This window comes from Lycorma delicatula, chromosome 5 (assembly GCF_047948215.1).
Source record: "Lycorma delicatula isolate Av1 chromosome 5, ASM4794821v1, whole genome shotgun sequence".
Taxonomy (NCBI): Eukaryota; Metazoa; Arthropoda; class Insecta; order Hemiptera; family Fulgoridae; genus Lycorma; species Lycorma delicatula.
The window spans coordinates 46,171,630-46,198,659 of NC_134459.1; the positions used below are offsets into that span (position 1 = coordinate 46,171,630).

The window sequence follows — 27,030 nt, forward strand, 5'->3', positions numbered from 1 at the left end:
TACATAAAATATAAACAAACATTTTAAACAAAGAAAATACCGATAAAAGATTTTTAAGGAAAATTAATAATTAAAATTTTATTAAAAATATGTTTATTAAAACAAAGGTTTTGTTAACAACTTCTATAATTAAAGAATTCTTAATTATCATTTAAATTTAATTTTTTTCTTTCATTTTTTTTTAATAGAAAACATAATTAAAATGTCAATAATTATGAACTTAATTTATTAAGTGATATTAAATCTCAAGACAAAAATAAACAACAGGAATACTTTTTTTTCATTAGATATTGAAATAACGTGCAAATGCTGTTGTGCAATTAAGCTTTTCAAGCATACTGAACTCTTTAGACTGTTAATTTAGCAGCAAACAATTTAACCGTTTCTCTATACAAAAATTTAATATTAGTTCGTAAGGAATTAGAACACAGAAAAGTTTTTGTGCAATAAATGTTAAAAAAAAAAATAAATAAAATAAAAGCATCAGTTATAAGTAAAGGATAAGTATATACATACAGCTTGTAATAAATTAATATTATTTACAATTAATTACGATTAGAAAACTTTTACAAATATATGTTATATTTTCTATTTAATATTTATAAATTACAAGTTACTTAATTAAAACTTTATTATTTTAAATAAATTTATAATGGAGTAAAAACTTAGGAATGAGAAAAAATTTAATTTGTAATAAAACAAGAAGATTTAGAATTGTAATAATTAATTACATTAAACTACATTAACTTGAGTGATCAGTGAATAATAACAATTGATTTAATAAAAAAATACTATTAAAAGATTATAATTTTTAATCAAGTTCTTATAATCTAATAAATAATTATGATTTAAAAAAAAATTAGTGCACAAAGAAACAAGGACAAAATATGGATATGATTTAAGGTTAGGAACAGTTAGTAGGGAAAATTCACCGTTCAATCCAAGAAGAAGGGTCATAGAATGGCTGTGCTTACCCTTACATTTGAATTTTTCATCCCTGAGCGCCTCAATCCGTCTTCGTTGCATCCTTTTTGGTGTTTCACAACGAGCTCCTGATGTTTCAATTCCAGGATTTTTGTGCAGATATTCCGCTAACCAACGAAGATTACAATCGCAAATAAAAGGATTTCTTCCAAGATGTCTACAATTAAAGTTAAACAAAAATTATTACTATTGTTAAATTAAAAATATTACAATTATATCATTTACCTATCTTATACTTAAGATATGGTTATGTAATATTCATTTTAAAATTAAGTGGTAAAAGATTTGAAATTAAGTTATATAAATTGTTTATATGGAAATGAAGGTATGAGAATGATGATAAATAGTAAAATAAACAAGCAAATATTTTCTTCAAATCATAACGTAATTGTACATCATATAAATCGCATTAGAATGTTAGGTTAACAATTACATGGATAACAAAATGAAAAAGTTCCAGATTTAATTGGAAGCATAGAAAACCTTTATCAAAGCAGCAATTCTAAGTTTTTCATTTTCGTAAATGAAAAATAAAAATAATTATAATAGTAAAAAATATATACTAAACTGAAAAAATTGGTGTTTCTTCTTCTGATTTTCAAAATTTTTTCCCCTTTCATAAAACATATAAATTTATTTTACAGTTTTGTAACTACAGTGATCTGAAAATTTCTGTATGTTTGTTTCCACATACTGAAAGTTAGATAAATACCATAAGTAAACTTCTTAGTGATTCAGTCAATAAAATATTAAATTGAAGGTAGAGTTTACACCCGGAAAATGCAGGCAAGAGCATGCATTTTGAAAGTGAGATAAAAATGCTTTTGAGACTTTTCTATTGTTAAAAGCCAATACTAAAAAAAGAAAAATAATTTGGATAAGTCTGGTTTTTACCTTTAACAAAGTGTGATCTGCCTGATTGTAATTCTCTATTCATGCAGTATCTTATGTGACATAATTACATAATGGTGATGAGTACAATACTTAACAATAGAGAATTTATTTATGTATTGAGAATATGAAAGACAGTTAGAATATAAATAATTCAGTAGATATACATAAATATATATATATATGTATATATATATATATATGAAATATATATATATATGAATGTATATATATATATATATATATATATATATACATTCTTCTTTTTTACCGTACCTTAAAATGATTAAATACATTTTTTAAAACTTAGAAACACATTAAGCCTAATCATTACTTTTTTCATAAATTTTAAAAAATTGTTTATTATCTATTTTAAGTGATATTGACTGTAACAGTCATTATTCAATAAAATATTCCAACAGAACCCAGCCTTCTTAACGTCAATCATCTACTGTATAGGAATCATTTCACTAAACATGGCTTTGATCATTACACTTTATCATACTTCACAACCATTTCTCCAGAATGGTATTCCCTGAGATAATCCAGGCGCTGAAAAACCATTGTTATCAGGTTATTATCTAACGAAGGGAAGTAGTTTATCATCTTATCAAGACCTCATTTGATTAACAATGATTTTATCCTTCTTTATGCTGTTTGAAAATTTTCATTAAGAATTAAGAACAGAACACGGTCTTCTTTTATTGGTAAATTAATAATAATAAGGTAATTCATGATGTGTTAACAAGATATATCTATTTATAATTGAAAAAATATGTAACTATAAATTTAAACAATTCTTATTTTAAAATGAAGATTACTTTTAAATACATTGTACGATTTTATTATTTTTTTTTGTGTAGTGCATACATATAAATATACATGATTTATTTAATTTTCTGATTTGGTGTTTATCTGATTTTCATTCTCATTGAATAACGGCATGGATTTATCTGATATTGTATTTTCTTCTTTTGCAAAAATGCTAATTCAGTATTTATCTATTTCATGTATTCATATATTCAAATAAATAATAATGCAATACGTAAAGTTATATAAATACAAATTGTATTAGTCTGTGATAAAATGTAGAATAATCACAGTAACTACTTACAGTGTTTGAATACTTCTCATTGGTTCAAATGTACCATTAGCTAGAGACTTTATGTTGTTATCATATAGTGATCTGAAAACAAAAGGATTCAATTAATTATTTATCATCGCTTGTTAATAATTTACATTTTTTTATTTTAATTTGGTAAATAAAATATACAAAGCACAAAAAGATTAATAATTAACTTCTAATGATGTAATGTATTTATAAAAATAAATATTAATACCTGTAATTAATAAAAATGTAGCCTAATACTAAGAAAATGTTAAATATAAAATTTTAGAGTAATCAATTTTAAAAGTTATAAGTAACTTTTGCAATTTGTTTTTACATTTTCAATTATACAAATAAAATGTAAAAATGTAAATGAAATAGAATTTTCCCTGCTTTGAAATAGTGGTGTACTACATATAAAACAGTGACTATTGACTGATACCTCCTCATTTATTTTCATACTATAATGTACTTGGAGTTATTTTGTTAAAAAAAATAAATTGACCTTAATTCATTTTTTCCCCAATTACTTCTAAAATGTGTAATTTTGAATATTTGTCATGAATATATTAGATGTTTTTTCTACTGACTAGAACCAATATATATATATATACAATCCATTGTTCTAAATAGAAAACAAAAACCCAGAATGGAGGCATTAAAATTTTAAGCTTATCTAATGGAAGGCCTCCAACTTCAGCTTAGAGTAAATAAAATATCAACTGTTTGTGAATACTAAAAAAAAAAATACATCATATTATTATCTACATGCACACAAGCGGTTAAATTAAATATTCATAATTTATTTATTTTTAAATATTTGTAATTTATTTTTATATGAATGTCTAAAACTTATTTCATTATGATATTATTTATAAATAAAAAAACTTTTTCCTCATTTTTTTAGGTCAATTAACTACTTATAAATTCTACCTCATGTATATTTTTTGTCATAGTAAGGTTTTTTGTTAATTAATTTTCTTTTTATACTAAAAGCGATGAGTTAACTTGATTAATTGCTTTGCTTTGAAGCACCTTATTAAAGCACTACACTTTTTATCATTATTAGAAATTTATTATGCTTACACTCCTACCTGAAGTAAAATAGTACCTTGTAAGGGTCCTTAAAAAAGTTAGAATAAGTTTTAAAGATACAGAAGTGATCTGTTCAATCACTGTTTGATGCCTATAAGTATGAATCATATAGACGATTTTAAGTAATTTTTTTTTTACTTATCCATATATTTATATTTATCATTATGAAATTTTTGCTAAAAAGAATAACTACTTATTCCTAAAAAATAACAATATCCATCTTTACTACTAAACCTGATAACAAACTATTTTTACATAACTCAACTTAACACTTCAGCTTTTGAGAAAGGACTTTTTTATGTTTCTCTTGCTGTTTTTAATAAATTACTGAACCATTTAAAAATGTGTCCACCAATTTATTTAAAATAGAATTAAAAAATTTTCTTTGAAAAATAAAAACAATAATTCTGTTGATAATTTTTAAATATTAATTTAAAAAATCTTAAAAAAAGAAGAGTTTTTTGCATTCTGTTCAAATTGTACATAAATATGTGCTCAAGTAAGTTTCATTAATGCCTTCTCAATGGTAAATTGCAGAATAATTTACCAGTTTTTTTTTGTATTTATTTTTATGTATTTACCTTAATATTATTTCAAGTATTTATATTTCAAATAATTAATTTTAACTCTAATTACATCTTTTTTAATTTTATAAATTAACTGTGTGTCTTAACATAGTATAGCTTGATTTATCCAGGCAAATTACTGGAGCAATTCCTTTTTTTATCATAATAGAATAAAATATCTAACAATTCCTGATGTAATCTATACCACTGTATATTAGTTTACATTGTATTTTATTGTAATTGTATTTTACACTCTATTGTATTCTATTATGTAATGAACAATAAATTATTTGTTTATGCTTGTTTATGAGATGAGGAGTATTGACTGATTTGATAATTTAGTCATATGATAATGGAAATTTGTAGCATATGAAAAATGCCTAACTGGGATTCGAACCCAGAGTTTCCGGATGAAAGGCTAAGACACTACCATTCTCTGATTTACAAATTGACAATATTAAATTCAATTATTTTACTATATATTTGAAAGATAAATATAAAATTCAACTAACAACTTGGCCATCGATTATTTTGTTAATTTAACTGGTCAACTTTAAAACATGACATAAGGATTTAAAAAATAATACATTCATATCTCTTTGACTCACATTTGCTTTTACTTCCATTTGCTCCTTCATTTATCTCCTCTTTAGAGACTTCCTGTTTTGTCTGTCTCTCAAAACAACATTTCATAGAAAATATTCTCCACTCTTATTATTAATCAACAGATTTTGTCATTGTTTTTATTTCCTTGGTTTATACGCTTCCTGTATTTCTTTCGCTTTTAATTTATGTTTTTTGTTGACAAATTATCTAAGTTTTCAAGCATTTCCTTACTGCTGCACAGATTCTTTTATTGCTCATTTTGTTAAAATATGTTTTATTTCCTTTTTTCTATTATGTTTACTAAATATTTTTATAAAGACATAATATCATACAGCTCACCAAACAATATAACTGATTAACAATCTTATAAAAGTGAATTAAATATCTATGCGTATATGTATAAAATAACATATCATGAGTCATTCATAATCAATGCCCGATAAAAACTACTGAAGATAAATTAATGAAAAATTATTTAAATGATCTTCTTACGATGTGTATGCACACTAAGAAAGGAATTGTAGAAATTGTAAAAATACGAGTCATCGTGTTTATTTCTGTAGAGGCTACTAAATTCGCTATTTTTAGGTATTTATATAACAGGTGATTTCAAATAGCAAGCCAATTTCTCGAGAAATGATTCTACAGCCAAAAGTAAGAAAACGAATCATATAAACGTAGGTCAGAAAACTGTTCGCTAGCGAGTTTCAGCTCGCGAAACATTTAGCCCTGCTCTTTGCTCCCTCTGTCAAATTAAACCGTACTAAAATTATTCTTGAGGTACAAATCGAGATGTAAATTTGGTGTTTCCTTATGGTTTTTGATCTAAGAAATTGAATAAAACTGCTTCCAGACCTCTATATTACTTAGGATTTTAAGAAAAAAAAGGGGATAAAACACGAAAAAGTTTTGTCGAAAAGTATACTTTTTTAGATTTGGAATAAAATAACTTTATTAATTTACTAATGAACAAATAAAAATTGAAGTTAACTTTGTAGAGAGTTTAATTCTGAGAAAATTGATGTAAATAACGTCGATTAAAATTTAACACAAACTTGAGAAGTTCAACTTTAATTAGAAACAAAACACACAAATTGGATCGGAAAAGTTATAATATTTTAAACAGAACAATTTACATACAAATGTTAAAAATTATAAAAATAAATTTAAAGACATCCTTCTAAAACATATTAAACATTTTTATTTTTTCCAAACGCTGGGGATAATCTGTTTGCCACAAATTATGAACTTACTGCAGGCAGAAAGAATAAAGATTTTCTTTCCGTAGGATGCGCCTTACTTCGTTTTCTGACAAACCAGTGGGACATGGTATTCGTCTTGTACTAGTGCCTGGGTTACGCTGAATCACGCGATGTTCATCATTAATACGATGATTCACTTGGCGTTCCACAGAAAACGAACACTTTGGAAATGACCCTTTCGTTTGTAAATTTTGTATTTCTTTTAAAATTATTTTCAGTAATTGGCGATTTTGTTTTTAAAAATATATTTATTAGTATAATACGATTTTCTGTCTATGATTTCTCGTCTGCCTTGCTTCAATAAAAACCGATTTTTAAAAGCTTTTACTAATTTTCTCAGAATTAAATTCTCTACAAGTTTTGTTACTAAACCTTTCGCATTTATTACTCATTTAACAAAGCTATTTTACTATAAACTACAAAAAACTTGTTTTTCGACACCGAATCTTGTGTTTTACGTCGGATATCATAAAAGCTAGTGGAGTTACAGTTCTGGGACCTGTTTTATCTTATTTCTCAGCACAAACTACATAAGAAACAATCAACTTTACTCCTTATTTTGCATCACAAAAATTACAGTAGGGGTTTTTTTATTAACGTTTCCAGACCTATGTTTTTAATATAAACGTTTTTCATTATTTTCACCAGTAGAACTTGTTCTGAAAGTTTCTCCGTTTCTTCATGGGGCATTCAGTATATATAATATATATTGTAATAAAATATAATATATTGATATTATAAATTCATATATATATTATATTTATATTCAATTTGTATTATATAAATAATAATCAGACATTTTAAAACTAGTTATGAGTTTTCTGAATTCATATCTATATTTAAAAAAATATATTTCACCTTTAAAAGAGCAAGAAATGGGATTCATATTTTACTTCGCCGTTAGTTTTAACTTATTCCAGCTTTAAAAACTTAATATTAAATGTTAAAATATTAGCTTTAAGTGACGCCCCCTAAATTTGAAACCCTGGGATCGTCAGGCGGACCAGTCTAACGATCCAGATGACATGCTGGACATTACTTCATGTATCAAATGCGAAAAAATAATATATACGATCATAATTTTATTTCACATGATCCTTATGATATTCTTTTAATGAAAACATAAAAAAATGTAAACAAAGGGTAATATTCTTTATGCATTCAAAATGTATATATTTTAAAATGTGTTATTTTCATTAAAAAAAAGTCAAAGTAAAATTACACAGAACTCTTTATAGATAATTTAAAACATTATGGCTAGTAAACAGTAACAAAAAGCAGCAACCAGAAAAAAGCGAGCGCAATAAAAGTGACGTACAGGTCTTCTTATCACTTTACGAGAGAAGGGTCGGTGTCTAAGGACCGGTAGGCAAGTTGTAAAACGTGTTTTTTTATGTGATACCCTCTTCAGAACCGCTGCAACCTGATATCAAAAGCAATAAAAAGCCTGACGGACGAGTAGAAATAAGGTGGTTGCAAATCCTCTAATAGGAATAAAACGGTATAGACTGAAATATTACATTCTTATCAACTGTTAGAAATCATTGTAGAAATAAGAAATACGAACAATTATTATAGAAACAAAACTACATAAAATTTTCTTTTTGAGAAAAAAAATATAAGTAAATTGGACAAATAAATAAATAAAGCAACTCGGACCAGCATAAATAGGCTGTTTGTTTTGTACTTTATTCATATTCTTTATAAATATTCTTTATAAATATTTTGTACTTTATAAATATTCTATTTAAAAGCCGGCTTGCTTTTTTAAAGGATAAAATACTGTTTTATTCAGTAAACGTTCTAAATGAAAATTTAAATAAATGTGATTCAAACTTTATTAAAATGATTATAAGTAATTCTCTTTGATAACCAAGAATAATGATAATAATGTCATTGTAATTACACAAATAAAACTACGATTTGTTCTCTTTATTCTATGACAACTTTCCAATTATGAACAAACTTTTAACAATACATTAACAGATTGCAATGAAACGAAAAATAATATTATTTTTGTGAAAGAAGTAAATGGTGACGTAAGGGTAAAACTAGATGTAAAGTTAAGCTGTTGTATAGGAAAATGATAATTTTCTTTTACTAATTTCATATTTATTAAATTTATCAGTATATATAAATATTTTCATTTTTCTGGCATCATAACTCTAGACAAAAAAAGGACTTGACTTTTTTTGCTTTTTTAGACGTTTCATAAATCAGGGATCCCCCCCCGCCCCTAAAAAATCGGAGGAGGGTAATATTCGTATACGTATGTACGTGTGCTGGCGTATTTAACTTAATAACTTTTGACTGGATAACCGATTTTAATGAAAATTTGTTTAGTTTTTAAACTTTTAGAAGACATTTCAAAAATTAAATGAAAATTCAAAAGATAACAGAAAGGCTATCAAGGAGTAAAATACTACTACGGGTTTTTTTTTCTTTTTTACCTTAATATGAAGCGAGTTATTAAGCTCTTCAAATAAATCGCCAAAAAAAAAGTAACGGGATTGTTATAAAGAGATGCATGTTTAAGGGCAGTAATGTAAAAAAAAAAAAACACAACAACAAAAATGTCAGCTTATCTTAAAATATACGCCTACATCACATCTAATGAGCCTTAAAGAATTCGGCCTACTGCGAAAAGATTATTTAAAAAAATAAAATGAATATAACAATCTATATGCATCTTATATGAATTATGACATCCGTTAAAGTTTTATAGAGAAAAATATGTGTAATTTTTACATTATAAGTGCTTAGTTATGTTATTTTTATAGATTTGTAAAAGTTTTTTAGATTAAAAAAGGGTTTAAACGTACAACTGATATCATTTTATAAGAAATTTAGAGTGGTTGCATTTCTTATAAGCAAGCGGTGACTTGAATTTGTTAAATATTACATTAACAGTTTCATCGCGTGACAAAGCGAAGAAATAATAAAGATATTTATCTAAATACGTAAACAAAGGAAAAAATATCACGCAAAATAGTAACCACAAGTGGTCATTCAACTTACATTCGACAGATACATTAACAAAATAAAACATCTAAAGAAAAAACAATTGTTGACACCTACTAATGAATGTTTTTAACGTGCAATTGTATATAATTGTAAGCAAATAACAAGATAATTTCTAATTGATAAGGAACCTTTTTTATCATGCACACTTATATATATATATATTCTTTATATATATATTCTTTATTAATAATATATATCTATTTTATAATTGTTAAAAAAAAATCGAACAATTGATGTCATTTTCCCTTCTTTAATGGAAACAACTAAAATGCTAAGTGACATATCCATTAGTTTTCGATTTTAAGACAAACGGTATACAGTATCCCACTTCGAAAAATACATTAATACTATTTTAGTAACAAAAGAATCGGTTGCTATACTTATTGATGGATTCAAGCTGCTAATGGAATCGTCTCATTGTCAAGCTATGTATCTGGGACAGTACTCTAAATTGTATAAGTGCAATCAATAAAAATATAATAATAGCAAAGTGTATTGAATAACTTTTAATATAAAAGAAAAGTAAAAAAAAAAAAACACCTAACCTGTCATTTATTTAATAACTATTATATATATATATATATATTGAAATTTTACGTATACATTAATAAAAATATTGGTTTTATTCAAGAAAAGGAGTAATAACTCATTATTTCTCCTTTTATCAGTACTTTTTTTGCCTGAAAGAAAATTCTTAATAAAAGATAAATAAATAAAACGGGTCAAAAATCAATAAAAAAGTAGAATCTAAGGTATTACCCACGAAAGATCTAGGAAGAAAATTAAGTGAACATTAAACTGTGGCGGTTCGTACTTAAAATTAGTGGGGTGCTGCTCCAGAAAATTTTTTTCTTGGCCTTTTTAAGGCCAAGGTTAGAGTTTTCTGTAAAATTAAAGAACCGAAAAAAATTAATGAAATAAAATAGCTGGAAGCAGGATAATAATCTAATTCTACACTTTATCATATTTAAGAATATGGTACACGATTTTTAAGCACAATATGTGCTTAAAACCTGTATTCGGTTTAACCGAATAAGTAATAAAATGTCAATACAGATAATATTTTTAGGTATTATTAAATAATAACTTAATAAAATGTCCGCTTAAAAACACCACAGTCCAACGGTGCTTAATTTAAATTTCTATGTACACAGAAACAAATACGTAATTAGTTTTTACTAATTACCTTCTCTTTCGCCCTTCCAGCATGTTTTTGGACAGATTTGGCAAAGAGCCCTTGCTTTCCGCCATCTTCTCACTAGTGAAAAAACAACTAAACCGCTTTCATATTCCTTTCACCGAATAAACTAGAAAAGGGAACGAACAAGGAACAACGTTCCATACACACGCGAAGTAAAGAAAAAAAAAAAACCTTCCACCAGCACACCAGGGTCGGCACTGCGGGAGCGACAGTGTTGTCTCTCCCTTGCAGCCCCGCGTGCAGCTTCCTATGTGCGCATGCGCACAACAGCCAAACACCACGCCGCTGGAACTATGAAGCGCAAAGTTCCATACAAAGATTTTTGTATCTTTTTCATAAGCTGGGAGTGACTACTGACATTAAGCTTAAGGATTATATATTGCATAAGTATAAAGAAAGAATTAAAGAAAACAGGACTCATATTAAATGTTATCGATAATTTCAAGTAGAAATAGGGGGTGCTGCTGTTCCACAGTGCCTATACGCGAGCCGCCACTGACATTAAAGTATATAAGTATATAACAAATATATTCTTTCGTTATGTGTTAAGAAACAATAATGTCAGTTTCCAACTGATTTAAATCAAATCATGGCCTATAGAATAATAATGTTCTGTAAGCAATTGCAAATTTTGAGAATTAAATTTTTTTTAAAAATTAAGTTAAAAAAATATTGCTACCGTTACGTCTCTTGGATATCATCTTTTTTATATGGTCTATAAATGGTCTCTTTTTAAATTTGTATTGATATTTTTAAATTAAGAACAATTTTTATTCTCGTTTTCTTTATAGTTAACGAAAGGAGTCTGATGTTGTTTTATAGATTTCTGTTGGAAATACACATATAGTTAACAAAGTAATTGTTAAAGTATTGGGATCCCAAAATAACTTTTTAGCAGTTAAACATAACAAATAGACTGAACAAATATACCTCCTACCTCGAAACAATGTGTTTTTTGGTGTCACTACACTCCATTCCACTCCAAGAACCCAGGAGGTCCCCCGTACAGGAGCATGGGTGCTCCCCTATCTTCTACTAATGAATTCATACTATTCATTACTTTAATCGACCTGACGTCAACTAAAGTCAGAACTATTAACAAACGATTTGTTTTGTTTTTATTTCTGCACTGTTATTTCGCTCAAACATTTTATTTTTATAATTTTTCCACACGTAAATTAAAAGTAATATGAAGAGGTTACATATATTTTTGTCTTCTTTTAATACCGCTGGTTTACCTTATTTTGTAATATTATTTATTTACATTAGAAACAACAGGCCAACACCGATTTAGTTTCTTGATTTTTAGATGAATTTTTTTGTAGGGTATGAACAAATTTCAAGTCTAACCTGGATTTGAATTCAGCATCTTTCGGATAAGAAGCGTTACAACTCCTCGTGAAGATCGTTAATCGTTACAACTGCACCTTTAATTGCAGAATTACACTTTTAATTGATCATTGTAAAAATTATAAACAACTCTTCTGTTTTTCAGTACCATACCTTTATTATTCTTAATTAAAATTTTATAAATCATGGAGTTCGTTAAAACTTCGTCGGTAAGAGGCGACGAAGTCAACGAACTACGTTTACAGTTCTAACATGACCTAACCTAACAGTGAAATGAAAAAAGGGAGAAAAATAAATAAGCGTGAAAACATTATATTTCAGTTCATTTAGATTAGTGGATAAAGAATAGTTTCAAAAAATACCTCGAATTTTGTTAGACAACTTTTTTTCCATTTGATGAACCGCGGGACTCGAATATGTCGATTTAGTCATTTTTTAATGTATTTAGTAATGAATCGCACCGCTAGATAGCAGTACTTAACCCACCGGGTTGGTCTAGTCTTCCCAAATCAGCTGATTTGGAAGTCGAGAGTTACAGCGTTCAAGTCCTAGTAAAGCCAGTTATTTTTACACGGATTTGAATACTAGATCGTGGATACCGGTGTTCTTTGGTGTTTGGGTTTCAATTAACCCCACATCTTAGGAATGGTCGAACTGAGAATGTACAAGACTACATTTCATTTACACTCATACATATCATCCTCATTCATCCTCTGAAGAATTATCTAAACGGTAGTTACCGGAGGCTAAACAGGAAAAAGAAAGAAAAAGATAGCAGTACTTGATAGTACTAGGTAGCGTACAAAAATCTGATAATGTACTTGAAATAATAAAATTAAAAAAAAAACAAAAAACTACAGCTTGTTTTAATAGTAAATGTTGTTATGTAAATGAAAGTACTGAAAATGAAACAATTTTTTTTAATTCTCATCCCTTCTTTAAAAAATATAAAGGATTAGTGTAGAAGAGATTGTAATAGTTTATTAAAAAAGGAATAAATAAAACATAAATAAATTCGATTGGTAAAATCGAATTTAACGATAAAAATCGAGGGTTAAACTTACAAAGTAATAAGTACAATATTACATCACGGATTTTCGATTCGTAAAGGTCATTATACTAGTTTTATTAAAAAAGGAAAAATATGGTATATTCTATTACATTGTATTATTAATTGCTTTAACAAGATTTCTAAATTCTGTGTAGCTTCGTTTGTTTAATCTTATATTATACTTCCAACTAGAGATTTATTTTTTTTTGAAGTAATAAATTATATTTATATTTAACGGTAGTTGCTTTTAACTGATTATAAATGTTCGTTTATCAGAGTATTTAACAAGTGAACTTTATAATCAGCCCTGATTTATGAATTTTCATCTTAAATTTAAGCAAGACTATTTAATTACGAGTTAAAACATTTTTTCTTCCCCAATAAATTAAATCTATAATCTTATGCCTTTCTGTTACAAAATAAATAAATATAAATAAAATAATTTAGAATAAAAACTATTATATTTCTCATTTTGTAAATTCACCTTTGTAAACTGTTTTTTGAATTTTGTAATTTCAACTGACGAACTAGATGGATGCTGGACCGAAGGGTACGTTTGGTGAGGATAGATTTCTAGACCAATGGGGAGGCACGAGTAATACTCGTATCATTACAAAAACATATGCAACAAAGGGATTGGCTTCTTGCTACTTAAAACGACCAATTGCAATATACTACCAGTTCTACGTACTGAGTAATTCCAACACGATTCAAATATTTCAGATAGAGATACAACTTTTATGAGTTGTACAGTGGTTGAAAAAACTCAACATTTGCAAACGAAAATGCGGATATTTCTTTATAAATAAAACAGCGGGATTAGAAAATAAGTTAAATTCTATCTAGGTTGTCTGAAAAGTTTTGAGCCTAATATAGAAAGACGTATTTTTTGTCAAGTATATTTATTTTTCAACAGTCTCTTTTCAAGTCGATATACTCTTTCCAGCGATGCTCTAATCTTTTTAACCTTTCCAAATAGTAGCTGGCGTCTTTCTCCGCAAAATAGATGTTTACGTATGTGATAACTTCCTCGTCCGATGAAAATCTCTTTCCTCCAAGCAAAAACTTCAAGGTTAGGAAACAAGAGAAAATCACTTAGGGTCAGATCTGGTGAATACGGTGAGTGGTCAACCAATTCAAAGGGTAATTAGTGAATTTTAGCCATGGCGACTGTCGAAGTGTGAGCAGGCGCATTGTCCTGAGAGAAAAACACTTTCTTCTTCTTCAAATGTGTTTTTTTTGCAGTTTCTGCCTTCAGCTTGTCAAGTAATGATGCGTAATACCGTCCCGTTATTGTATTACCTTTTTAAGGATAATTAATTAATAAAATTCCGTTACTATCCCAAAAAACAGTCGCCATAACTCTCCCGGCCGATGGACCGTCATCGCTTTTTTCGGCGAGGTTCACCCTTTGCAGTCCACTGTTTTGACTGTTCTTTCGTCTGAGTGTAGAGGTGTAGTTATGAACCGACGAAAAAAATCAGATTCATTTTGCTTAAATTGCTCCAGCAGGGCCTTGGAAATGTTCATTCGAATGCGTTTTTGGTCCAAAGTGAGCAAACGCGGCATCCAACGCGCGGATAGCTTACGCATATCCAATCCTTCAGTTAATATATGACAAACACGTTCTTTCGATAAGCCCATAGCCTTTGCTATCTCTCTAATCTTAATTCATCGGTCACCCAGTACCATTTGTTGAACTTTTTCGATGATATCCGTGGTGGTTGCAGTTTTTGACGGTCCCGAACGCTCATCATCAACCAAGTTGGTACGACAATGTTTAAACTCAGCTGTCTGTCTTTTCACGGTGGCAAATGATGGGACTGAGTCCGCGTAAATAGCGTCCAACTCGGTTTTAATTTGCGTAGGCGTATTGCCTTTCAAATGCAAGTATTTAATCACGGCACGATATTCGATTTTTTCAATTTTTACAAAACACTCACAATGACTTACTCAAACGATTATCAAGTAACATCTCAGCGTCGAAAATTGTTGAGATTTTAGTGAGTAACTTTAAACGCATGCGCAATAAATTCCCTAACTTTTGTTGACGAGTGCTGCCATCTTCATGTTGAGGCTGATAACTTTTCAGACTTTATTACTATACGTAGCGAAGAGCCTTGTTCTACAGTACCGACAATATTCTAAAAAAAATTTCAAAATTTATTTTTTTGAGATCACTACATTCCAAGAATCTAGAAGGCCCTCCCCCACAGAGGAGCATGGGTATTTCTCTCTATCATCTAGTAGTGAATTCATACTATTCATTACTTCAACCACCTGACCTGAGTCATAGTCAGTACAATTAACAAACAATAAAAAATAATTTTTCCTAACACAAAGTTATTGTATTTTTTAATCACTGCTTTTATAGGTTAATAGCAAAATTTTATGAGAATAAAATAGAGATGAGCATTAGAAAAAAAAAAACTAAAAAAATGTTTGATATAATATTCATTAAATAATTTTAAAATTAATGAATGCGTAATTATGTTAATTAACAAACAATGATGACGTAGATTTTTAGATTTTATTTTCACCCTATTCAGGCAATTTTAAGTTATTATTCACCGAATATAAAAAAGTTCATTTGTTTTTATAAGCCGCATTAGTTTGCATGAATGTGAATTATTTGTTCACGTCTTGATTTACATATTAGGAACGACGGAGCAGAAATGAAGCTATCCTATTTTGCGAGTAGATTTTATCAGAGGCTACGTGTATTTGTCGTAACAAAGAAGGGAGAGTGAAAAACAGGAGTAGTTACTTTGTATTCTAACCCCGTAGAATATCGTACTACCTGTTGAATGAAATGATCATATCGAATATCTCCCTAACTCCTTACTTATCGGCCTCGACTAAATTCTATATAATTTTTTCTTATGCGGTAACAAATAAGATATATTAATTCAAATAACATATACTTTTTAGAATATTCATTTGTTTCCTTATTTTCTTTTACACATAGTTTTTTTTTAAGATTTTGATAAAATTAATATTTTAAGTTTATGCAAACTTTCTTTTACATTCAGTTTAATGGTTTAATCAAACCAGTTTCCTATAACAAAATCTCTCAATAAACTCTACATTAATTTTTTTATGAATAGAATTCTTAAATCGTAAATTATTCACATATGTATATTTTTATTTCAATATTTTTAAATTAAAAAAATGTGACACGGACACCACATCATTTCCTTGTACGCCTGTTAAATTGCATGTACACGTTTTTTTAACATGAAAAGTACATAAAATTTTATTTCATTAATAACGTCTGGTATTTTTTCATGTTTTTCTTTTTTTATATTATTATAAAATTATTATTTATCGTAAAAATGTTTTTACAATAATACGTTAATAATTATTTATAAATTAATATATTTAAATTAAAAACAAGAGAAAAGTAAAAAAAAGGAGATGAAGTAGAATTTGAACCGATGTACCTTCCCCTTGTAAGATCCAAATATTTCATTGGAACCGATGAAAATAAGTACCATTTATGATAAATCGTTGAAAAGCCCTCAATGAGGGCTTATTACTTCAGTTATGAAAAACTCCAAAATCCAAATTGCAATGAGTGCAATCAAGTTGCACTCAATTGCAATCAAACGGAGGTGTGCATAACTAGATGTTACATAGTCCTAAATCCAAAACTTCAACATCCTACGGCTAATCGTTTTTGAGTTATGCGAGATACATACGTACAGACGTTACGTCGAAACTAGTCAAAATAGATTCAGGGATCGTCAAAATGGATATTTCCGTTGAAATCTGAAACCGAAAATTTTCGCGATCAAAATACTTCCTTTACTTCGTACAAGGAAGAACAAATAAAGTAGGATAAATTATATTTAAGAAGGTAGTTAGGGTGGTAACAAGGTATAGCAGCCGTTAAATATCTTTTCAAATGTTAAGTATACAGAAATTATATAAATGCTTCTACCTCAAAATTACCAATTTTTCGGTGTAAGACAACAAATTTCAAACCCAGAGGGAACGAATAACTTAAAATCTTTAAATGGAGAGGACAGGATTGTGATAAATCATTATAAAAAGTATTAAAACACAAAAATATTGACGTAAAAAACTTCGGGTTGTTGTAAAAATGTACATAAAGAACTAAAAAAATATCAAAATGTGGCAGATTTTAACTAGACATTAAACAAAATAACATTTTTAAAACTACAAAACAATTAAATACCATAAAAAATACAAACACTAAAAATAAAATCAACTCACTAAAAATTAAATAACTACTGAAAATATATGTTTTGTGTTTAATAAACTTGAAAAAAATTATATTTCTATCTAGTTTCGGTGGACTTAATTCATACAATTAAAAAAAAAAAAAAAATTCGCTACAAATTTTATTTGAAAATTTTTTGTGTTTATTACCCATTTAACAAAGTTACTTTACGCCAAGTTTGTTTTTTTAGGTCCAAACTTTTGTCTTTTAACCCAGATTTCTCAACAACAAAAAAATACTAATAAAAATTCTGGATCCTATTTTTATTTTTTTTTTTTTTTCAGATTAGATTTCAGATAAAAATCACAAAATTTACTGCTTAATTTGGGTTCCAAGAATTACAGTCTGGCTTAATTTTACCAAATGCATAGAAATCAGGGCAAAGTCTTTCGCACTGATATTGATAGAAATATTGATTGTATTCGTATTTTCAAAGCCAAAAATCTATATGTTTCCATAAGGCTACAGGAAAAAAGTTTTATTTTCAACATAAAGTTGATTGTATTAAAATTAATTGACGATAATAAATTGTAAATAAAAAATAAAATAATGTAATTTTAATTTTGATTAGTTTGAAAAATTACTACCTTAGTTAAATGACAAGTGAATAAATGAAAATTATAACACTTAGACCTTATTTGAATACAACTATACAATAATAATAAATAATCAGATTAAAAACGTGTATTCAAGATTTAAGTAATCGTTAGAAGTCCATAAGAAGCGCACAAGAGAACATTTAAGTAAATGATTTGTTACTATCAATAGTAACTTGTCCACCCTTTAATTGAGTTTTCTTTTACCTCACTGTAATAATTTTGCAACGCCTTTGAATATACCATCCACGTCGACTGGAGTTAAATAATATATTATTCTGCCACATAACAAGAAACACCTACTTTACTTATTTCGCCCACTAGATGTCTCTGAATTAGAATTACAGTATTTTTTAGTTTTATATTGTAAATAAAAATAAGTTTTTATAATAAACGCAGGTAATAAATGTAATACATAATTCTGTCGTATATATTTTGATTTGTAATAAAATCTACTGAAGTGCTTGTGTAATGAACAATGTATTTGTGAAATTTACAAACAAAGTCTTCCCGAACAATACAATATTTACTACACCGTAAAAAAAGTTGCATTTAAATTAAATCAAAGTTATTTTTGATTTTTGTAAGTAGATTATTATTTGACGCGAGTGATAGCGTTTCGGTCTTTAATCCTAAGGTCCCGGGTTCGAATCCCGGTCAAATTGGCATTTTCACACACGCTACAAATCATTCATCTCATCTTCTGAAGCAATACTTAACTGTGGTCCCGGAGGTTAAAGTAGGTTATTATTAAATATCTTTAAAGGGGTTTGGTTGAACTTTTGAATTTCGGTCTCGAATTGATACTGATCGAAAATACAAAAAAAAAAACCATAAAATTTGGCAACCTAAAACATGTGTATTTGGCATGCAAAATTTTAAAATACAGTAATGATATTAATTCACTATTTAAACAATTTTATTTTCCTTTTATAAAAATGATGTCGAACGAATGACAAGTCACAAACAAACCACAAGTATTACATACATTTTTTAATTATTAACAATTTCCAGGTGTTAAGATGAAAAATAAATATATTTATGTCACTTCGTTTTCTATATCGACAGCCATAAAAATAAAAAAATTCATTCATCTTAATAAATCTCATCGATAACAATCTTGAATTGGAATTTTAATTTAGAAGTAAAAAAAAAGTTTTGATTTTGCGTTTAAGGTTGAATGGTCGTTGTTCAAATGAATTGCTTTTTATTTACTTTTTCATTTTATTTATTAGCTACTATTTTATACGTCTATAATTATACATCATTACAAAATATGAGAATTTAAAAAACTTTTCAGCCGTTAGACTTTTTTCTTTTTTTTAACTTCCGGGACCACCGTTAGGTATTGCTTCAGAGGATGAGATGAATGATTTGTAGCGTGTGTGAAAATGCTATGACTGACCGGGATTCGAACCTTGGACCTCTTAGTTGAGCGGTTAATCTTAGAAAAATGAAATTTACCCAATAGTTTTTAGTATATCACCCCTTATCAGTCCTCCTATCCCAGGTAACTGAAAAACTTTAAATGGAAAGGATTAGAGTTATAACTCATCGTTTTAAAGGGAATTGAAAAACAAAATTTTTGATCTAAAAACACATCGCGCTAAAAGTTTAATCAAAATGGTGAATATTCAGTATTTTTCACAAATTTTTTCAAAATAATCTACAGTATCTATTAAATAACTGCTCAAAAGTAGATAATTAAAAAAATGAAGCAAATGCTTCAAAATGATCTATTTTTTTTATAAACGACTACTGTTTTGGATGTACCTTTCTAATTAAAATTATTTGCTTCCTTCTCCACCAACGGGTGCTTGGGTGTTTAATACTCCACCGAAAGACAAATCGTTTCGAAAAAGGAGCATTTGCTAAATTTCATTTTTCTATGGTCCAACGGGTGAGAAGTTATTAAAGGATTCCAATAGTTTCTTACTTCTGTATAATTACAGACGTGTCAAATTACAAGTAATATATAGATTGAAAAAAAAGATGAAACAACATTTCGATTTGAATAACTAAATAACCATTCTATCCTAAATGCAAAATCATAACATTTTTCTGTAAACATATTTAATTGATAAAAAGTTATTTATGGGTTCTCATACTTTGTAGAACACCCGGTATATAGACTTATATATATTTTTTGAATCTCATTAGTTTGTTAAGGAAAAACGAACTTTTTCCAGTGAAACTTTTCTTTGTGGTCTAACTCTTAAAAGCTTAAATATTAAAGAGTAACAAAAATAAATTTTATAAAAATCTTCTACAGCAAAACGTTCTATTTTCCGCTGTGAGGCCATTGCTTGGGGTGCACTGCAGCCAACGTTTGAAACTAGTAGGGAAAAATAATAATTGGCCTTCATTTTAGTTAAGTTGTTATAGCCTGATTTTTTTACGTTAGATTTTTATTGTTTTGTTTTCAAAATGGTTTATCACAATCCTCCTACTCTTTCCATTTAAAAATTTTGAGTTTCCTCTTCCATGGAGGTCTCCTGGGTATCTCTGGGACACGGCGGTATTAAATCGTTAAAATAGAGGATTTCAAGGCAAAAGATTGTGCTAAATTTCATTTTTTTATTTTTGACTGTTGAAAAGTTATTGAGTTTCCTACTTTGTACACCCGGTATACAGGTCTTTAAATATTACTTTTCCGTCTAGATAGCGCTATAGCAAAGTCATAGCTCAGTAAGGGAAAATACTGAATTTGGTCCAATTTGGGCATATGCGGTTTTAACCGGATCCTGACGTTTTCACACCTAAGGTACCAAAAAACCGGATGAAAAGTTTCCGTTTGTTAATGTTCGGGTGTGTGTGTTCGGTGTTGGTCTCTAAATCATCTTATATATCCAGAACTACTGAACCGATTTTGACGAAACTTGGTCAGATTCCTTCTATATATGGGGCATTGATGCCATTAAATTTTCAACTTAAAAGATGAGGGTAGAGCAAGGTTACCTTCAATCACGAGATTTCGCCTAATTAAGGTATATTTTTTTAGACACATTTGTTAAGAAAATAACAAACAATATTTGCAAAAAAACTTTGAAAAATTGCACCCCCCAAAAAAAAATTCTGTCAGCCGTCTGCTATGTTGTGGCGTCACAGGTGAGCGGTAGAATGAAATAAGTGAATAATATTTAAAATGTAAAAAAAAAGCAACTTGGTCTGGCTGAATCTCGTACTTGATCGCCCGGTTGACTCTGTATCTGGTACGTTAAGCCTCGAGGCTACACCAATCTGCCGATCGTACAAGCAAAATTTATACTATGCACGTTGAGAAATTATATTAGTATGGTTAGTGCCGATCTTTGCAGCTAGTACAGCCACACCCGCGCAAATTAAATACGATATGCGGGCGGGGTTTAGTTAGAATCATTGAATTAAGTAAACGAAAAAAAAAATTATATTTAAATAAAATTATAAATATTTAACATAAGTTGTGTGTGTAAGCCGTGCATCAGAAACAACTCACAGTTGTAGGACTCTCCTGGAACGCGGCTTTCGCTGCGCGACTGGATTGTCCTACAACTGTGTTGCCACCTTTTTTTTTAAATTATATAAAATTTACCAGAGAAAAAAGAATTGTTTTCCAATAAAACGCTTCTCTATATGATAAATCTTTCTACAATTCTTTAAAAATGTTTTTTCAAAGAAATCTTTTGGCAAGTTAATTAATTAATTAGTTTATATAAATCCGTAAATTGAAGAGCTTCTGGGTAAGATAGTTGAATATGTTTACCATCAGTATTGAATTACAAATTAATGAAGTGAAATTTGTTAAGGATGTCTAATAAAATTTTAAATTTATCAAAACTGTCTTTTTCTTTATTGGGCAATATTTAAAATGAATTCTGTTACATTAATTTTTTTTTTATTCAAATAAAAATAAATTAATAAACAGAAGAAAATAGAAGTATAAATAAATCATTTTTGTTGTTCATGATTACATTTTTTTAATAATAAATAAACATTTCATAAATCTATATAAAAGTTTTTTGAAAAAAAATTATTAAAATAATTTTTTTCGTTTAATGCATTTATGTTTAACTTATTATATCAGTTTTTTGCTTAAATTACTATGTAGGTATAGATTTTAATTAAAAAAAACTTGTTTTAATTATAAACGTAGTCAAATAGAAGCGAGGTGAATAAAAATAACTAAGTAAAAAGTAGTTTCATATTACTATATCTAACAATATAATATCCATGAGGATAATTAAATAATTTCCTATTTTACTTAAGATAAGGAGTATGAGGAGTGAGGCAGGGATGCTGCATGTTGCCAACACTATTTAGTATATATATATATATATATATATCTGAAAGAAATACCGTATTTATTCGAGTAACCCCCCCCCCCCCACCACCGAATAAGCCTGGAATTATTGTCAATACGCCTGCAATTATTACAGTGTAATAATTCAAAATGTCTTTCACTTTATTAGTCGTATTCCCCCGATAACTATCCATTACTAGCATACCGGTACTTTTTTTATTAAGTAAATCTCCTGATAGATTTTGCCATACAGACTTGATCCAATCTAAAATTAAGGTTTCATCCATCCAACTCGATTCCTGTACTCTGATAATAATTCCGTTTAACTGTACGGTAGGAAGAGTTTTTCTTTTAAAAACAATGAACGAAGGTAATTTTGATCCATCAGAAGTAATGCAAAGCATAACACTACACCTTAGTTTTCATTACCACAAGTGCGAATCGTAACACTTTTTTCAGCTTTTTTGTTTACGGTTTTGTCAAAAATGGTATTTCAAAATACACGGGGGTTTGATCAGCGCTTCCTATTTGAGAAGGCAAATAGCCTTTATCTTTTCTAAGATTTATTATGTATTTGTGAAAATGTAATATTTTTTGTTCATAAGCGTCTGGAAGTCGTTGAGAAATGGTCGTCTTATTGACAAATCATTTCGTTCAAAAAATCGTGTTATCCATCTACGGCTACTTTTAAAATCAATTTTATTCAATGATTTAGCGATTTCACGAGCATATGATTGACACATTTCTGTCGTGACAGCATAACCGCATTTCCTTTTTTCCACAACAAATTCATACAATTTTTTTTCTGTCTGTGTATTTTGGTTTTAAGCCACGAAAAGCCCTTTTATTACCAGTGCCTTTCACCAGAAGTTGTTTCTTCTTACGCTAGTCTCGAATGCAGCTTTCATCTACGTCAAATTTTCTTCCTGCCACCAGATTTCCAATGTTTTCAGCCTCTTCTATAACGCGCAGTTTTTCATTTACTGTAAAATATCGTAGACGCTGTCCTTTTGTACTCATTTTAAGCCGTAATTAAAATAAATCACTGTATTAAACTTTACAAGATAAACTAAACAGATAAAATGCACATAACCGTCCACATACATAAACAGTACAATGACTATGGCGAATAGACAAGACGACGATGGGTAACTGATACTGTAACTGTAGTATCATTAGAACCGGATGCAGCCTATACAGAATGAATCATTTTTATAAAAATACCGCAACTTCGTTCCTATCGATTATATGAACAGGATGTTAATTAATTAAGGATGTATTCTGTATAAGCGGCATCCGGTATTGATAAACGAAAGCCTAATGTTTATGCCTATATTTATGTGTTTGAATTTAGGTACTTCTAAGAAAATGTTTACTTTACATAAATTATCCTGGCTAAAGGCTATCTTTCAAGTAAGCCTCTCGCACCCTTATTTTTTCTCACCAATTCCAAGAAAAGTGCGGGGATATTCGAATAAATACGGTAAATAAATGCGTCTGAATGAGAAAAGAGGAATAAAGACCAGGGGAAGAAGAATCGAATGTATAAGTTTTGCTGATGACATAACCGTACTGGCACAGAGCCCAAGTAAACTAAATGAAATGTTCGATGACTTAAATGAAGCTTGCGAAAGTTAGGGTAAGAGGATCAACTTGTAAGAGAAGAAGGTGTTTATTAGTGGATATGATGGAAGGCTTGGTGAATGGAAGGTAAGGAAGAGATTTCAAATGATGGTTAGGATTATGGAAAAGGGAAAGTATTATGGAACAAGGAGGTGAGTAAAGGATAGAACTAGGTGAAGAGCAAACCACAGGGTTGGTCTAGTAGTGAATGCATCTTCACAAATCAGCTGATTTTGAAGTCGACAGTTCCAACGTTCAAATCCTAGTAAAGGCAGTTATTTTTTATACGGATTTGTATACTAGTTCGTGGATACCGGTGTTCTTTGGTGGTTGCGTTTCAATTAACCACACATCTTAGAAATGGTCGACCCGAGACTGTACAAGACTACAATTCACTTACACTCATACACATCATCCTCATTCATCTTCAGAAGTAATACCTGACGGTGATTTTCGGAGGCTAAACAGGAAAAAGTGAAGAGCATCAGCCGTGGCAAGACCTACCCTAATGGTAGAAAACTATGATGAATTAACTTAAGATAAGAACAAAGCACCCCGTAACAAAAGAAATAGTAGCCTATATTTTTAACAAGGGTATGCATTTTTGTGTCTCGTGGGATCTAATTAAAACTAAATAATGAAAAGTAAATAATTTTAATTTTTTAGTAGAAAAATCATATTTGAAGTATTGAAATATGTATTTTTGGAATTTATAATTTAGATGTGTTAAATAGAAATAAAATTAATTATAATTTCTCATTAATATTACTTATAACTGTAACGCAAACATAGAGAAACGATTAATAAAACAAATGTAAAATAAGAGTAAAAAACTAAGTAAAAAATTAACTGTTTTTTTTTTTTTTTTTTTACTATAAAATTATATTACTGGTATTACCTGATTTAAGTTACTTTTTATTTTATATTATGACGAAAAAATTGAATTAACGTTAGTACGAAAAAAATTACTTTGAGAAAGATAAGAAGTAATAAAATAATGATTCATTAAGAAAGATTTTTTGATCTTTTATGAGTGATAAACGATATTTGTAACACACGTGCGGGCGCGCACACACACACACACACACACACAATGTCCAATCCTCCAGCCATTCAAGAATTGAGTTCAACAGACCTAACCGGTTCTTCGTTTATTACTTTTAATATCATTCAAATGATATTAAAATGAAATGAAATCATTCATTTTACAACTAATTGATGGAAAGAAATAAAAAAATAAAAATACACTTTTTATGTTGTTTTTTATTGTTCACAATTATATAGAATATAATAAAAGATTTCACCTGATATAAAATCGAACTAGACCACCAGTTATTTCTATAATTTATATAGCAGCTCATAATTTTTTTGTATAGTGGTATAAATATATGAAAAAATGTATAAATAATAATAAATAATAATATAAAATTATTAATGAAGTCATTCAGTAAAGTTTGAAAAGAAATTTATCAATATTATTATAGTTACAAAATAAATACATTGATTTTCAACTAAAGTTTGATCTACAGTCTGTTCTTCAGTTTTGAATATCTATTTTCATATGTTTATTAATTACAATAAAACAGATATCTGAGAATGCAACTTTTGCTACGGCAAAACAAACAGGAAAAAATTCAATAAATAAAAATTTTAGTAATTATTCCCCGTATTCTAATAATTTATTAAATTTAAAAATTAAAACAAAGTACAAAAAATAAAAATCTTAATTTTCTTAAAGTTGAGAAATAATAATTTTCCTTAAATCATTTTTCAACACAACAGCAAACCCAGATAAAGTTATAGTTACCAAATAAATAGTCAAAAAATATACATAATAAGTATTACAAAAATACAAAAAATAATTTAATCGAATAATTAAGAAAACAAAAATATTTTAGAATAAAAGGAAACGTACACAAAAAAATTGAAAACGAAAACATGTTTTCTTTATGATATTTATAATAATTTCCCGAAGTTTTTCTTTTGTAGAGAAATTTGAAAAAATAGCCGTCCCTAAAGTTAAATAATATCATTCAACTCACTCTTTTTTGTGTATGTAAGTTTTTATGTATAGACTCGTACGACACTTTTTTTCATTCAAATCAAAATAAATATTTTAAATATTATGTCACTAATATTACTGATTAATATATCATTCTATATCACAGGTAAACAAATATTTATAAATAATTAGGTCATATAATAAATGAAGACAAATAGATAAACAAAAGCATAAAACCGACTGAAACGAACATTACCAGTGGTGAAAACAAGAGGATCGTTTTGTTACCTTTGCGTGTTTTAATTTTCCCCTAATGAACGTCCTCAACTTGAGTTGATTACAAGTGAACGTGGATACAGAAAATTAGAGTTGAACCTCGCATTAATTAATAACGATGCTAGGGCGGTATTATACAGAACAACGAATAGAAACGGTGACGGTGGGGCGACGTTCGCCGTCGTGACGACCCGCGTTCACAGTCTACGTATTAGTACCGGTACAATAGGTACTGTTTCTCACCCCGACTTTAACTCTTTCTCTTTAATTCCACCTCTTATGAATATTTAGTAGACACATGCACGGGACTGTTGCTTCCGTGTTCACACGGAGCTCTTTTGTCAACATTAATTTAGCTGCGAAATAGGAAACTCGAGTTTCCTTCCTTACTTCCTCTTGTTCGTCAACAATTCTAGTCTCTTGTTACACTACTTACAAGAGAAACATAAGAGATACGATGAAGGGGAGAGGGGAGAGAATAAAAGCTTAAACTCAAGGAATCACTTCAAATCTTCAATACCATACTAAGCATCCTTTCAGTTAAGCAAAACGTACTTTGTTCTTTATATTTATGTTTACGAACAACTGAATCCGACTCATCCACTGAATAATTCAGGGTTATTCTATATCGTGAAATTAGTTCTCGTTTAATGAAGAAAAATATTTATTTTTACTGAATAAGAATCATTCATTTTTATTATTATACATAAACCAGAATTTCCATGTGCATTTTCGTATGCACCAATACTCGCCTATAACTTAGGATCCATTCAGAAAAGATTTTGAATGAACGTTTACTACTGTTTGTTTTTGGTATCGGGTATGATTTTTTATTTATTTACCAAAATCCAACAATGAATGAGAGATAAA

General features: G+C 28.4%; 1 protein-coding gene across 2 annotated transcripts in view; it reads right to left on the reverse strand.

Annotated features, from left to right (window-relative positions):
* Positions 1 to 27,030, reverse strand: part of sli (slit guidance ligand) — a 725,932-nt gene that overhangs the window by 56,096 nt on the left and 642,806 nt on the right. For both annotated transcript variants that reach the window (XM_075365250.1, XM_075365249.1), the window contains exons 12-13: positions 2,990 to 3,061; positions 975 to 1,141 (exon numbers count right to left, since the gene is read on the reverse strand). In XM_075365250.1, coding sequence (XP_075221365.1) covers positions 975 to 1,141; positions 2,990 to 3,061 — 239 coding nt within the window. The remainder of the gene's footprint in view (positions 1 to 974; positions 1,142 to 2,989; positions 3,062 to 27,030) is intronic.